At 41.1% G+C, this 15,857-nt stretch overlaps 2 protein-coding genes across 5 annotated transcripts in view; one reads left to right on the top strand and one right to left on the bottom strand.

The window, feature by feature from the left end:
• Positions 1–2,517, bottom strand: part of ITFG1 (integrin alpha FG-GAP repeat containing 1) — a 211,079-nt gene extending 208,562 nt beyond the window's left edge. The window contains exons 1-2 of the mRNA XM_004583824.4: positions 2,310–2,517; positions 146–218 (exon numbers count right to left, since the gene is read on the bottom strand). Of these exons, the coding sequence (XP_004583881.2) occupies positions 146–218; positions 2,310–2,517 (281 nt within the window). The remainder of the gene's footprint in view (positions 1–145; positions 219–2,309) is intronic.
• Positions 1,885–15,857, top strand: part of PHKB (phosphorylase kinase regulatory subunit beta) — a 229,900-nt gene continuing 215,927 nt past the window's right edge. Inside the window, exons 1-2 of one of the 4 annotated variants that reach the window (XM_058674471.1) lie at positions 1,885–1,997; positions 4,992–5,103. In XM_058674471.1, coding sequence (XP_058530454.1) covers positions 5,049–5,103 — 55 coding nt within the window. In that variant the 5' untranslated portion in view covers positions 1,885–1,997; positions 4,992–5,048. Of the gene's footprint in view, positions 1,998–2,684; positions 2,898–4,991; positions 5,104–15,857 lie in introns of those variants that run through there. The other 3 variants (XM_058674470.1, XM_058674469.1, XM_058674472.1) reach the window with 3 other exon arrangements.

Below are 15,857 nucleotides of genomic sequence, written 5' to 3'. Positions count from 1 at the left end.
GAAGTTGCTACTACAAATAACCAGGAGTTCTGCATCACAACACCATGTAATGAGACTGCTTTTAAAAGCCTTCTAACCAGCCACTGCACATGTGTTTTTATACCAACAACTAACATTATACAGAAACAAACACAATCATACTTACATCAAGGATAGGTTTACTTTTGGTTTAAAATAGGGTGCGTTCTGGTCTGCCAAAAAGACGACTAAATTATTTCCTAAGAGAAGCAAATATATATTAGAGAATGTTTCCTGGCAGACATCCTGTAAATAGTCACAAGCTTTCTGAACACTGTTCTCCACAAAAACAAACAAACAAACAAACAAACCCCTTTCATTAAACTTCAGTTCATTTGCCTTGTAAAGGATAGTCCTATTCAAAAGGATAGGGAAACGTTTAAATGCCATATGGATAGTTATGAATGATTCATAACTCAGTTGACTCATACTGCCCCTGAAAGCTCCAGGATCCCATATGGGTGTGGGTTCAAGTCCCAGAAGCTCCACTACCAATCAAGCTCCCTGTTGGGGCTTGGGAAAGCAGTGGAGGACGACTCCAGGTCTAGGACTCTGCACCTGCATGGAAGGAGCTCCTGGCTCCTTGCTTTGGCTCAGCTCAGCTCTAACTAATGTGGCCATTTGTTGGAGTGAACCAGCAGATGGGAAATCATTGTGTCTCTCCTTTCCATAAATCTTCCCGAAAAAAAAAAATTTAAAAATCTTAAAAAAAAAAATTGAACTGCTATAGACTTACTGAATTTTGAATCCCATTGGTGGCTTGTCCCAGCCAGACCAAATGATTTCACGGGCCTATTACAGCTGAATGGCCAAACTTTTTCCAGCAATAATCAAATAGAATGCATATACTTAACTGTAGCACAGCTCAGTATTCACAGCAATAAACAGATGGGAAGCATGAACTAGTAAAAATGGTTGATCAAGACAAACTTATGCCAATGAACTCTGCCTAGAAGTCAGACTGGTTGTTTCTTTTGGGATTCTTTTAAATCAACCAATCTTGTTGGAGCTGTCTTGACAAGACACAACCACTGCTCCTCAGAGATGGGTTTGGCTCCTCACCGAGGCAGCACAATGAGGAGACAGAGACAGCCTACTGACAAGGCCACAATTAGGCAAGGAACAGAAAAAAACTGCATTCTTGGAGTTCAATGAGCACTCCTTGGGACATCCTCTCAAAATTGTTCAAACACAGGACATTCTTAAACACAAGTCTTTGTCTCCAGGTTGGAGAAAGACCTGCAGGTTTGGCAGAACGCAGCTTCTCGCCGTAAGAGGAGTGATACAAAGTCAGGAAACACCCACAGAGCACACGATGTTCAGGGGTCCTGGAAAGGGACTCAATAAGTTTGGGTCAGGGTCTTTCCGGTCAAGTTTCTTTTTCTTTCTTTTTCTTCTTCTTTTTTTTTTTTTAACAGATTTTTCTGGGCCTTACCTTTAAGTGGCACCTAATTTTCTAAGTGCTCAGTAATGTTAAGAAGCCTACCCTGCCCTCCCACCCCACATCAGGACCAAGATTTTCACAAAAAGTTTTAGTGATGGCTAAAGCAAAAACCGAAAACAAAACAAACAAGCCTCCCCAAACCCACAAAACGGAAACAAACAAACAAACAAACAAACAAAAAAAACCACACTTTTTTGAAGGGTCAGGTGTACACAAAGGACTAGCCCCTCAGGGAGGTAAACACATTCCAAGGAGGCACTGTGCTTATAGGTGGTCCCTGCACAACAAAGGTTCCAAGAGTTGTGGGAGTGTTCGGTGCCTTGAAGACACTTCAGCCTCAGATAAAGCTGGGAGCCTCAGAAAGGCAGGAGTGGGTGAATCAGGTAAGTGGGGAGGTAGGGGCAACTTCCCTGGGAGAGCAGCCTGTCAAGTTCCATTTTTACAGCTCATCCAAGAACAGTGCAGGCTCCTTGGCAGAGAACATGGAAGCAAGCTACAAAGACTCCTGGGAATCAAGAAGAGCTGTGGAACACAGGTGATTCCACGGGCAGGAAGGGGCACGTGGAGGGGAGGGTGCTGGCTTCTAGGGAAGAAAGGCAAAACACAACCTGGTTGTTGTCATGGCTTTGGAAGACAGGTCAAAGTGTGGGTGGCTGGATCAGGACATGAGCTGCAGAAGATGGAGATGGGGGTGGGGAGCAGGTTGTCAAGGAAGCTAGAGATGAAGGGTGGGCCGGGAGAGACGGGCCAGAAAATGCAGAAGGACCTGTCGTCCCGACAAGGGATATGGGAACACCGGGATGGGCGCACGGACAGCGGACATGGGGAGGGCCCGGCAAACACTGACTTTCGCGCAGCACGAAGAGGTCCGTCTGCTTGTCGGAGTTGAGGTCCCCGAAGGCCGCCAAGGTGCCCCAGGCCTCCGCCCCAAAGAGCTCGGCTGTGACGTTGTGCAGTGCCCGCGCCGGGGCCGGCCCGACGCCCAGCAGCGCGAGACCCCCGAGGAGAGGCGCCAGCAGCACCCAGGTGCTCGGCAGCCGGCCCGCCGCCGCCATGGCCGCCCCTCGGCCCCCGCCCGCCGGCTCGGCGGCGCGCTTGACGGCAGCCGCAAAGCACCGCGCGGACAGCCCGGAGAGACAGCACCAGCCCCGAGGCGCCCCGGAGCCGCCGCCGCGGCCCTTCTCTCTTCCTCAGGGCTGCCTCTCTGACGCGGGGAAGGCCGTGGAGTAAGGGCGGAGGGAAGCTAGCTCCGCGCTCACTTCCGGCTGGCCCGACAGTGTCGCGCGAGAGGGCGGGGCCGGCCAGGCGGTGCTGACAGGCGGCCCCGGGGGCGGTGGCCCGAGCGGCGACCTGAGGGCGATGGCGGGGGCGACGGGGCTGATGGCCGAAGTGAGCTGGAAGGTCTTGGAGCGAAGAGCTCGGGCCAAGCGCTCAGGTTTGGCTGGCGGGGCGCCCCCGCTTACCCCCACCCAGTGGGTGGTGCTCCACCCCCCAACCCCTGGGGCGGGAGGCAGGTGGGGGTCCCGGGAAAGAACCTGTGCCCCGTGTGTACCCATTAGAAAGCAGGAGGTGGCCTTGGGCTTGTTGCCCAAGGAGGTGACTGCCCCCTTCTCCTCTAAAAATAAGTTGACGCTCTGTGTTGCCCACCAGCTTGGTCCGTGAGTGTTCCTCTTCCAAAAGTAGTGGCAGTTCCAACTTTGCCAGGAGCCTGGCCCCTAGAAAACTGGGGGCCACACACATTCCCAGGCGACCCCCTGTGTGTGATCCTCTTTAAAAATAATAATAGTAATAATAGTAACAACTTCGTTTTTAGTTATGGCTATGACCTGTCTCCAGAATGCCGGCAACCACTTGTTGCCTTATTTTGTTTCATAGAGGCGTTCGCATATCCCACTAGCTCTGAGCCCAGAAGGACAGAAACTGAGGGAAACAGGATAGAGCCAGGATCCTACTAAGTCAAGTTGAGCATAGTTGGGTCCTTAAGGAAGCTGACCCATTCCCTAAGGGCCACAGGACCTTTAGTTTCCAGTGGTGTTTTTCAAGTCCAGGACCATAAAGGTCAGACAACCTAGTGCAGGCAGTCAAAACAGCTCAAGTATCCTGAACTGCCTTGTTCAAATCGCCAAGTCAGGACTTTAAAGTTAGCACTTGTGGGTGATTTCTCTTAAGAGCGGATTGAAAATATCGTTACTCCTGGCTGTTTGGATATATTCTTCAGCAAAAACAAAAGTGTTCCCATTAGCAAGAGAAATGGTAGAATGAAAAGCCTTTGAATAAAAGACTTCTCTTGTAAATGATTCATGGAATATATATATATATATAATTGTGCAATGTGAAAGGCATTGATAGAATAATTAGCTGCAGTTGCATTGATGAAAAGATTTGTTTTTCTGCTCTGATTATGTTTTGAGTTCTTTGAGTTTGTGAAGTTTTGATTGTTGGGTGTGCATGATGCCTTTTTTAGTTTATACAACGTGGTCTAGTTTTATAAATCATGACCCAATCTTTGTTTATAGTTTTATCCAGGTTTTAAACCTGCATAAAGTTCTGCACTTGTGTACTTATGTAAAGCTACCACTGACAACACATGAAAGATTTTCTGAAAAATCAGTCCTGACTTACATGTTAAAGTCCGTAACTGCTACTTGGAGTAGTCGTGTGTATTTTTGTTTCAAATTTTTTTTTTCTTAGAATTTTTTTGTGTCACATGTAAGTGGTGAATAGACTTTATAATGTCTATCTGGGCTATGAAAAGAGGGATTGATTGATTATGTCTGGACAAGGAAAGTAACCAGAGTTTTCTTACAGGAAGCTGAGCCCTGCCCCCAACGTATTTCTGTAGCATTTTTCTTTCTCCTCCATATGCACTTAGTGTTTCTTTTCTTCTCCAGTCTTCATTTCCTCCGAAATGCATGCTATAACATGAAGCTTTGAAAACCTGACTTCTTTTATCAGACAAAAACACTTAAATCCAGTTTCAAGTGCAAAGTAGATAGTATCGATGCTGAATGTTCCTTTGTGTTTACATCAGAGTAAAACAAGATAGCTAGTTGAAAGTTATTAGTAATGCTTGAAGTTTCAGACTCTTCTGTTATTTTGAAATACAGATGATAAAGTTACTTGACTAAATCATCTGCTCCCTGTGACATTGAAGACCATTGATTTGATGGTATCTGTTACTGTTAGTGTCTCGGAGTGGAGGTTGCTTTGACACTGTGTGCTAACCTGACTCTGGCAGGTGCTCCTCACAGAGTTCTGAGCATTGTTACATAGTAGCATAATTACTGCACAATGGAGGATGCTACTCTTCTGTAACGGTTCATAAGTGGATCGTCTATGTTTTATGCCTCCTCCATAGCAGCATATGTAATTCATCAAAGGAAATCAAATTTTCAAGTCATAAAAGAGAAAATGAAATTACATAATGATCTGCAATTATTGCCTTTGTTGTGCACTGCATCATGTTAATAACCGCTCACACTGCTTTCAATTAATCTAATGCTGATTGCTTCTAACCTTTACTAAACAGTTTCGAAATTGCTGTAGTTTAGCCTGCGACGCTTGTGATTAGAGACAACAGTTTGAAATGGCCAGCTCACCTGATGCGGTCGTCTCTACTCCACCCACTTTCTTAAGGTCTGGTAAGTGTGAAGACCCCAAAAGGGTCACTTGGTAATTTTAAACAGCTTTGTCTCTGAAACAAACTTCTCCCTAAACTATTATTCTCTTTTTTTATTTCCTCTTATGTGGGCCCGGCTAAGCCCGAGCCCCATTTCTGCCAGCAGGTTTGCATTGTATTTTGAATGTTGCTTGTGGTGTGGAATTTGGAAGTGCAGAGCAGAGCTCTTGCCCTGATGCAAGGTGTTTGACCCTTGCAATTCTTTTGTATCTGGAAGCATAGCGTATGTTCTTGAATGATTTTTGTCTTTTTAGATAATGAAACTTCACAAATTAAGCATTTCTGATCAGCCTCTCAATCGTCTACTCTGCATCAACTCCCCATTGCCATAAACTTGCGCCAGGTCTTGAAATGACTGTTGTGAAGCAAAGTGCTTTCCTCTCCGTCCCATACATGCCCAGTGTCAGGGGCAGGTGTTGGCACAGTGGCTCTCAGTGTTGTTTTGACATGCTCCCTGGCTCCCCAGATAAATGCACAGGGTTTTGAACACAGTTTCAGGTGGATCATGGACCTAGGATTGACAAGGTATGGGTTCCTATGAGGAATCCAAGCCTTTGGATGTAGTTTTACTTTGCAAAAGAAGAAATAGGTTAAGTGATCGTGAATGAAATGTAGACACAAGTCCTGAGGCCCTTTTTAAGATAGGTTATGGTTCACCATGGGCTATTGAAAACATGTGGCTAAACTCCCTGGGGGGAGTCAGTTGTCATGAGCCTGCTCTTTTTCTTTCATGTGTCTGATGATGAATATTCAAATTTCAGGATTCCTTCACAAGTGAGGGTGAGAAGACCCTCCCATCCCTTATCCCCCCACAAACCCAGTAAGAATGAAACACTTTATGGCTTCATCATAGCCATTGTGAAATTATTCCTCTCTTCCAGAGGAGAATAAAATGGAAAATTTATATCCAGTCATATTTTAGCAAGCTAGAAGAGGCAGATTTTTCAGACAAGAACTATGAAACAGTTTAAGAAAAAAAATTGTTCAGTCAAAAGCAGAAAATACGAAGTTTGTAATTTAGGAACTGAAATAATCCCTGTTTGGTTGTCATTTACTGAATGACAGAATATTTCAACAGTGCTAAGAAGTGATTCTTTCGATGGAAAGACTAGAAGGGCATGTCTCTGGAGTGTTTTTACTTTGTTAAGCACCAACCTGTTTTCCATCTTGGCTTTCCTTCTAGAGTTGGTTGGATTTTCGCCACTAGAAAAGTCATTCAGTTAGGGAAATAGGATGCTTAAGATAAACTTTTATGCATCAGTAGTTCTAAGAATTTCCAAGTGCAAGAACTATGTTTGAACATTGTGTGGAATGCTTGATATATAAAAAGCTTTTCTACAACTATATTATTAAATTGAGATTGAATGCACTAAGAAGCAAAGTAGAAAAATGCCAGTCTTCAGTGTTTTAATCCATTTTAATGAGTGGTTCTTCATAAATGGTTTTCAATGTTTATGTTTTTTGGGGGCTATTTCTCTATCCACAACTAAGTGAGAATATAAAGTACTGCTTAAAACATTTGCCTGTTAAAATAACTACTACTCTGAGTGATTTGCGTTGGTAATCTATTTGCTGATTTAGAAATACATATATTTTTAAATGAGTTGTTTCACCATTCCAGTTCCTTGGGCATTATCATTGCAGAAGAGTGTTTTATTGCATGATTTAATTTACCAATCATTGTAAAACATGTTCTGAGTTTTACAGCTGAGCTTTTTGACTGTTAGTTTTGCCTACAATCTATCTGTTGTTGCCAAAAATGAAAGCCTTGACTTGTGGAACATCACTATGTACCTGCATTCGTTTCTATATTTTAACCATCCTGGATATGTTTGTGCTTTCTATGTTCTGTTACCTCAGAGCTTTTGTTGTGAGTTCCTGTGTTCTCATGTGTGCATGAAATTGTGCTTTAACTGCTTACGGGTCAGGGTACTGGGGTTGAATGTAAATTGTATTGACTGCTTGAATCAGAGAGATCTCGAGAGAGAAGTTGTTCTATAATGAGCTTCAGAGCACAATGTTCGAGGTGATTAATTTATAAAATTCAACAAGTGAAGTAAGTAAATAGTATTACTGATGAAGCTCAGTGGGTTCTTTCCTCAGCTTTGTAGAGAAATAAAAAGCCAGGAAACAACGGCAAAAGTAAAAGATTTTGTATTCAAATCAAAGAGACGGGAAAACACTGCCCCATGAAAAAGCAGGGAAACGGAGCGTCTAATTGGACACATTAGGGGAAACAGGTTGGACATTTTGAAAGTTTTTTTTCTTTCTTCAAGCATAAAGAGGGATATGGGGTACCCGGCTGATGAGGGTATTGATTATCGTGCCCTGTTCTGGGCGGTGGCCTGCAACCTCCCGCTCCCTCAGTCTGGGCAGAGGAGCAGAGAGAAATGCCCCTGGCTTTGGTTGTCTTGGCAGCTCCAGGGTCTTGTTTGTACAGCCAGTCCATCCAGTACTTGCACACAGTGAACTATGAGATGGAGCTAAGAATTGTCCCCCGCCCATCTCCTGCTTCAAGGCCCTAGATGCGACCTCAGTTAGTAAGCAAAGAATGGGTCATCTTGCACCTCACAGTGTTTTCTTTCTCATCTGGTCACTGCATGATCTGTTGCCTTAGCAAAGTTGACCAGCTGTAGCAATCACCTTGGAATTAAAGTTAATTTGCAGTAATGAATGTAGCATATTGGGATGAGAGAAGTGGCTTGACATTTTTGCTTTTATTCTTATAAGGCAAGGTATTTGAGAAGTTACTCCTTTTTTTTTTTTTTACATTTTATCTTTTTAAAATTTATTTATTTTTTTATTAATTACATTGCATTATGTAACACAGTTTTATATGCACTGAGATTCCCCCCGCCCCTCCCCAAACTCTCCCCCCATGGTGGATTTCTCCACCTTGTTGCATTACCATAGTTCAAATTCAGTTGAGATTCTTTCATTGGAGGTATTTACCAAGCATAAAGTCCAGCATCGAGAAGTTACTCCTTCTTAAAGCAAATCATCAGCTTACTTGTACCTTGGCTTCCTTAGTACCTCAGCATCGCATAAGTGGGTTTCAATATACGGCCTGCGTTCTTGCCTATACTTGTCTCTCTTTAGATTAATTATCTTCAACTTAATTTTCCTGGAATATCAGTACTTGATAAAGTTTGGTTGTGCATATAGGGCCACTCTCATTTTTTTTTTGTTTCATGCATTTGTCTAATACTGCTCTTTTTAGGCTTTTAGCATAATTTAACAGCCAGATATTAACACATTTTTTGCATCTGGAAGAGACTGTGGGTCTTAGGCTTGTGGATTTTATAGATTGTAACCCCCGTTTAAGACACTAATGGAGAAACACATATTATGTGTACAACTACGACTTGGCTCTCTGTTGTTTCCTGCCTGTTCAATCTTGAGTAACTTCCATCTTTAAAATTAAGGTCATAAAACTTACCTGGGGAAATTGCTGAGAAGGTTAAATAGTAATATTATATGGAAAATGCTTGAAGTTTAATTCCTGTTCAACAGGTTTTAGTTTGTCTCTTTCCCAAAACTATGTGTCTCTTTTTTTATGAGATTGCTGATGCAGATAAAATAATGAATTACACGTAGAGACATGATTGGTTAAGGGTCTCTCATTCGAATAGGTACCCTCCAAGTAGCAATTTGATTAAAGAATCCTATCATGCTACAATATACTTAACTTTAGTCAAATAATCCAAAATCTATAATTGATGGAGCTGTATTATTTAATGGTCCTTTCCTTTGTAATTTTAACTCTTGTTTTTCTCTAAATCATCTCATTTTTAACAATGTTCACTATAAAGAAATTTTTTCTGGCAGTTTCCGTGGAAATTCATACTAGCAGCAAGTAAAGCAGTAGTTTTCTTTTATATAGTCAGACGGTATTTTTGGCTTACATTGAGCTGTGCAAATGATTTGTTTACTATAGGATGGAATTGGACCTGCCAGCATGGCCTAGTGGCTAAAGTCCTCAACTTGCACGCACCAAGATCCCATATGGGTGCCAGTTCTGATCCCAGCAGCTCCACTTCCCATGCAGCTGCCTGCTTGTGGCCTGGGGAAGCAGTCGAGGACAGCCTCTCTCTCTCCTCTCTCCTCTCTCTCTCTCTCTCCTCTCTGTATATCTGACTTTGTAATAAGAATAAATAAATCTTAAAAAAAAAAGTTAGAGGAGGAGAGACAGAGAGGAAGATCTTCCGTCCAGTGATTCACTCCCCAAGTGACTGCAATGGCCGGTGCTGTGCCAATCCGAAGCAGGAGCCAGGAACCTCCTCCAGGTCTCTCACGCGGGTACAGGGTCCCAAGGCTTTGGGCTGTCCTCGACTGCTTTCCCAGGCCACAAGCAGGGAGCTGGATGGGAAGTGGAGCAGCCGGGATTAGAACCGGCGCCCATATGGGATCCAGGCTTGTTCAAGGATTGGACCTTAACAGCTGAGCTATCGTGCAGGGCCCAGACTGCTTCTGTCTTGTGGAAGACTGCTCTTCAGCAATGCTGGCTTCCTTTGGTCACTTAAAACACATCCCCTTTTCATGTTAGCTATTCCCTCTGGCAGGGTAGCTCTGTATATTGCTGTTTGGGTAGTGATTCCTTCTTCTTCTTCTTTTTTTTTTTTTTGCTTCCAGTCTTAAACTTATCCTCTTAGAAAGACCTTTTCAGCCTAGATAATTTTATGTGACCTCAGATTCATCACAATAATCTCTAATGTGTTTTTCTTTTATTTACTATTTTTTTTTCTTAGTTTTCTGGTTTGTCTCCATCTGCTAGTCTGCATGAAAGCAGTCTTGATCTGTTTTGTTTCCTAGAGCCTAGAAGAGCACCTGGAACATAATAAATGTACAATAAATTATATTGCTTAGCAAGTCCTATTATTTATCACAACTAATTCCTCACTGCCCCTTTTGAGATGCAATGCCATAATGTGATTTGTGTATGGACTTTAGTGTCATACAACTGAGCTCAAATATGAGTACTGATACCATGGGAACTGCATCTAATTGCTTTATTTAAGCTTAAAACTTAAAATTCATGATGTATGTCTAACATGAATTATTTTGTGGAGAGCAAACAGTGTCTATGGACGTATGCAGTAGTACTCCTAGAAATACTATTAATAACAATATTGGTTATTGTGTTGAGGGTGATAGCATTGACAGCCCTTTAAGCTGCTAGTCTTCGTTGAGTATTTAAATTTTGCAACATTCTGTGCTGTGTTACTGTTATTATCCTTTTGAAAACAAAACACAGGGAAGTAACTTACTAAGCTGATGAATAATCAGGCTGGGATGCAAACAAAGCAGAGTTCTGCTGCTGGCCAGTGCTGTCTTTCCCCCTTCACTGTCAGCAGTGCCTGCCACTTTGTACATAGATGGGATTAGTTTGCAATTTGATGATGTTATTTGTTCTCATTTGTTTCGGATTAATCTATGTGTATTAGGCCTTTTGATGTCATCCGTGTTTGTAACACAGATGCTTCTAACTTGGAGTGGGGTTACCACTCAATAAATACATCATTAGTTGAAAATAACTTAATTGAAATTCATTTATGCACCAAACTTAACCTAGCCTAACCTCTTCTTTCCATGTGCTCAGAACACTGAGATTAATTAGCCTACAATTGGACAAAGTCATCTAATGCAAAACCAATTTTATGATAAAGTATTGAAGCTTTCATGTAGTTTACTGAATTCTTGTTTGCAGAAATGCTGGTGACACAGTTTATTGTAGAGTGTCATGATCACTTGGCTGTCTGGGTACTGTGGCTGACTGGGTACTGTGGCTATCTCCCACTGCCCAACTTTGTACAGCAATATCATTATTACTTTGGGGAAGGATAAGAATTCTAAACTGGGCACGCAATTCCTAATGAGTATATATTGCTTTCAGACCACTGTAATGTCAAAAGATCATCAAGTTCAACCACCATTATGTCGGAGACCGTCTATACATTATCCCAATCTTTGCAAGTTCACAACTTCTGTCTAATGATATTCTGTCATTATCTCTTGTCACCTCTGTAACTAATATATCCTACAGGCTGCAGCCTGTATGATTTTTCTAAAATTAATTTTCTAAAATTAATTACTCCCTTGCTTAGTATCACTCATCAGTTCCCTCTGAAAGCATTGGGGCAGGGACTTAAAAACAAAAACACTCCAGAAGTGACATTTAAGTTGAAGAAGGAAATGAGCATCAAGGGAGAAATGGAGATGAGGACATTCTAGACCAGGATCTAGCTCGAGATGAGGACATTCTAGACCAGGATCTAGCTCGAGATGAGGACATTCTAGACCAGGATCTAGCTCGAGATGAGGACATTCTAGACCAGGATCTAGCTCGAGATGAGGACATTCTAGACCAGGATCTAGCTCGAGATGAGGACATTCTAGACCAGGATCTAGCTCGAGATGAGGACATTCTAGACCAGGATCTAGCTCGAGATGAGGACATTCTAGACCAGGATCTAGCTCGAGATGAGGACATTCTAGACCAGGATCTAGCTCGAGATGAGGACATTCTAGACCAGGATCTAGCTCTATCTAGATAGAACGATTGTTTTTTCAGGAACATTAGGAAGGTGGTTTTGGACCAAGCATTTTGAATGATAAGAATCAGTATGGCTCAAGGGCTGGGATGGTATATATGTGTCTGTGTGTAACACCTAGCATGATGCCACACACAAGGGAACGTGGCCTTTATCTGGTAAGAAATGGCTGTGGAGGCACAGATGCTAATGGTGTCACCAGTCTGTTTTCAGAAAATGTGGCTACTTGACTATATATAAGTACATATATAGGATAGAGTATATATATAGTGTGTGTGTATATGTATATATACACATATAGTTAGTGTGTGTGTGTGTATATATATATATATATATATGTATATGTATATATAGCACATGTTATGGCATAGCTTGCAATGCCAACATTTTTCTTTTTTTCCCCCCCCAGAGCATGATGGTTTTTATTGTCAAAGTTTCTTCTCTTTGAGTATTCCTACTGTTTTTTTAAATTTTTATTTATTTTTTAATTCATTTTATGACACGATTTCATAGGCTCTGGGATTCCCCCAACCCATTCCCATGCCCTCCCCCAATGTTGGATTCCTCCACATTGTTGCAGTAGTACAGTTCATATCCAGTCATGATTTCTTCGTTGCGAGCATGTACCATGCATAGAGTCCAGCATCTTATTGTCCAGATAAATTCAAAGGTTTCATTGGGAGACCATCCCTGGTCTGAAAGTAGAGCTGGCAGAATATCATTGCCTCCAAGCAAAAGCCACAACATAACGTCAACAACGATTTACCACATTATGGAATTAATTGACGTGGTATTTAGTAACCATTATGTTAAAAAAATGCAAGTTCTGGGCCCGGTGGCGTGGCCTAGTGGCTAAAGTCCTCACCTTCTATGCGCTGGGATCCCATATTGGCGCCAGTTCTGATCCCGGCTGCTCCGCTTCCCATCCAGTTGCCTGCTTGTGGCCTGGGAAGGCAGTCGAGGATGGCCCAAAGCTTTGGGACCCTGCACCAGTGTGGGAGACCTGGAAGAGGTTCCTGGCTCCCGGCTTTGGATCGGTGCAGCACCAGCCATTGCAGTCACTTGGGGAGTGAATCATCGGAGGGAGGATCTTCCTCTCTGTCTCTCCTCTCTGTATATCTGTATATATTAAAAAATGCAAGTTCTTAACCACATCCTGTGACTACTTCATTGACATTTCAATTTTAGTTTATACACAACCGGCTGCTATGCACCTTAAAATGGCTATAGGGTACTATTCATCTGTCTCATGTCTATTTTCATTTTTATATTTAGCAGCTTATAGTATTGAAGCATGATTTTTACTGAACTTGGTGAATTTTAGGATAGGATAGTCCAAAAAGGTTTATAACTCAAACATGCCATATGTTAACAGTTGAGGTGCAGAACAGTGTTAGGAGGGGTGTGCAGAGAAATCTTCAATACCTTAGTGAGGAGTAACTAATCTTTGTGTACTACCTAGTAAGGGATGTGTGAGTCCAAGCTGACTGTTTCCTGTGTGTTCTAAGCTTTCCTTATTGATCTCTGTCTATCTGATCTAATGGGGGCTCCGGAGCAACCCTGATGGTCATTGTAAGAGAGGGTGGAGATCCAAAGTTGGAACTAAGTAAGGTCGAGAGAAAGCTCCTCTCCTGAGTCCTGAAGGAAGCTTACTGTTCTTCTGTTATTGAGGACTGCTCAGGGCTCCTGGCCGTTGTTCCGATGACCTCAGATCCTGTGAGGAAGGATCTGGGCTTCTTCCATCCCGCGTGGGAGATCTGAAAGGGAATGGATGACCTCAGAGTTCTTGGCCTAAAAGAGCACTCCAATTCCCCGTGGTCTCCTTGAATGCCAGCATTTCTAATGGGTGTCAGTTTGTTTGCTGGTTGTACCACTTCCCATCCAGCTCCCCGATAATAGACTGGGAAAAGCAGTGAAAAATGCCTCAAGTGTTTGGGCGCTTGCCATCCATGTGGGAGACCCAGATGATGCTCCTGGCTCCTGGTTTTTCCCTGGTCCACCCCTCGCCTTGTGCCTGTGTCCACCTGTGGCTTAAACCAGCAGATGCAAGAGCTCTCTGTAACTCTGATCTTCAAATAAATTGATAAATCTTTAAAAATATATATCTTGTAAAAAATATATGTAGCAAAATGTTCGGATAGTTATTTTAATTATAATAATTTTGTCCATATTTTAAAAAGTGCCATTGACTATCCTGTACCTGATGCATAATCTGGCAAGTTACACAAAGTACTGAATGTCTTTGCTTGATTTTGGTTGAAAGGGGTACCTACTAAAAGTAGGATTGTGGGACATAGAAAGATTTCTTTTATCTATAATTACACAGTTAGGAAATACTGTAAGGTTTTGCAAAGGTCTGTTTTCAAATCACTGTTTAGAAAGCAAATCAGAGAAAATTATAACTACATATATTTACACTACTTTTGAAAAGTTGGCAAACGCTTTCTGATAATTGTTTGTAGTTTCGTGATACATTTTTAAGCAGTTCATACTTGTTCTTCTTTTTATCTGATTAGGCCTTGACACCTTCACGTTGTAGAAAGTTTTTAAAAGATGAATAGATGTTTACTATTTTTAATCTTTGTATTCTTTGCTTCATTTGGACTTTATTAGAATTTTTAAAATACAAATTGCTTGACTACTTTTTAAAAATTATTCTTTTTTAACATCTTAATTTCATTGATACCTTCTTTTTTTTTTGGTAAGGACTTTGCAAATTTTCTTGAAGAAATTACTCCTTAGAGCTCATGAAAGTTAACTGATTTTCCACAACACTGAGAGGATATTCATATATGTAGGATTGATATTAGTCATTGCAATGGGCTCTGATATGTTTTATGTTTCTTGTGTTCCTATATTTTGTCTTTCAAAATGAACATCATTAGGTTTTAATTTATTATATGGACATTTGCTTGTGTTTTGTTCTATTGTTAATAACATCTCACTATTTACCTATCCATTTTTTTGCCATTTAAATATTCAGATTTGTAGCTTAGGACTAAATTTTGCAAATATGTATAACCAAATTATAAAGAGGAACATGCTGTTTGGATGATAGATCAAGTCTTATTATTGAAGCTGTTCACAGAAACTGGAAAGAGTATGCTTAGTGTCTGGGGTTGGAGAGTTGAATATTGGGCAGTCATCTAACATAGTACAGCTTCCTGATATGCTTTGAAAGTGTGTTCATGTAAAATGCTTACGTTGTATTCTTTACTATGTTTTCATCTTCCTCAAGCAGTTGAATATTTCTCTGCATATTTAAATTTAATTTTCATACAGTTATGGGTATTTTGTAAGTTTGGCTAGAGATATCTGATGGTTAAGTAGAGGTAAACAATATTGGTGTGTAGAGAGGATGAAGTTGGCTTTCTGTGACTTTATGTACTGTTCTCATGAGGTTTTATCTTAGTGGGAATCTTATTCGTTTTTTATAATTCACATCTGAACTGATGACTTCAGATTTGCTGTGATTTCGGTCTTGCCCTTTTAAAACTACTGTCTTTGTGAATGTTTCTCTCATGATTTTTCACTTGTGTCATTAAGTTGAAGTTGTGCAAGTCCAATTCTTCACAAATTAAGAATAGGAGATGAAAACAAACTTTAATATTTTCTTCAATTTTAAATATTTTGATATAGTTGCTTGCATATCTATTTTGAAGATGAAAATTTTGGCACAATAATAGGTAATAGGGTCTCTTTTTTCTTTTGTAATTTGGTCATACATCTTGCTATTTTATTAAATATCCTTATTATTTCCTCTTTCCTTGGGTGAGAAAATAACAGTCCCCTTTTAAATAACAGTGACCTTTAACTAAATGATTCTAATGGACAGCACATTTAGAAGTCAGTTGCTTTTATCTGGAAATTTGGAGTGAAAAACCTGGAGTTCTAGAAAATTGTGTTGTTCATCTTGTTGCTTTGCTAAGTTTGGCAGTAAAGCCATTCCCATTGACTGAGATTCCTTTTAACTCAGCAGGTTTTCATGCTTCTAAATAACACCCCAAAATAAAGTTAATTATAAAATAATCATTTAACATGATTTTATTTGGTATGTCCAACATTGATAGGGAGCAGTAATTATTTTCATTGGTTGTTCTTTCTGTTTTGCAGACTTTGCCATTGAGTTTCTTCTCCCCCTTTTTTTAAAATGTATTTGTTTTTA

The sequence above is a fragment of the Ochotona princeps genome, chromosome 16 (assembly GCF_030435755.1).
Source record: "Ochotona princeps isolate mOchPri1 chromosome 16, mOchPri1.hap1, whole genome shotgun sequence".
In the NCBI taxonomy this organism is placed as follows: domain Eukaryota; kingdom Metazoa; phylum Chordata; class Mammalia; order Lagomorpha; family Ochotonidae; genus Ochotona; species Ochotona princeps.
This window is presented reverse-complemented; position numbering and strand designations above follow the sequence as displayed.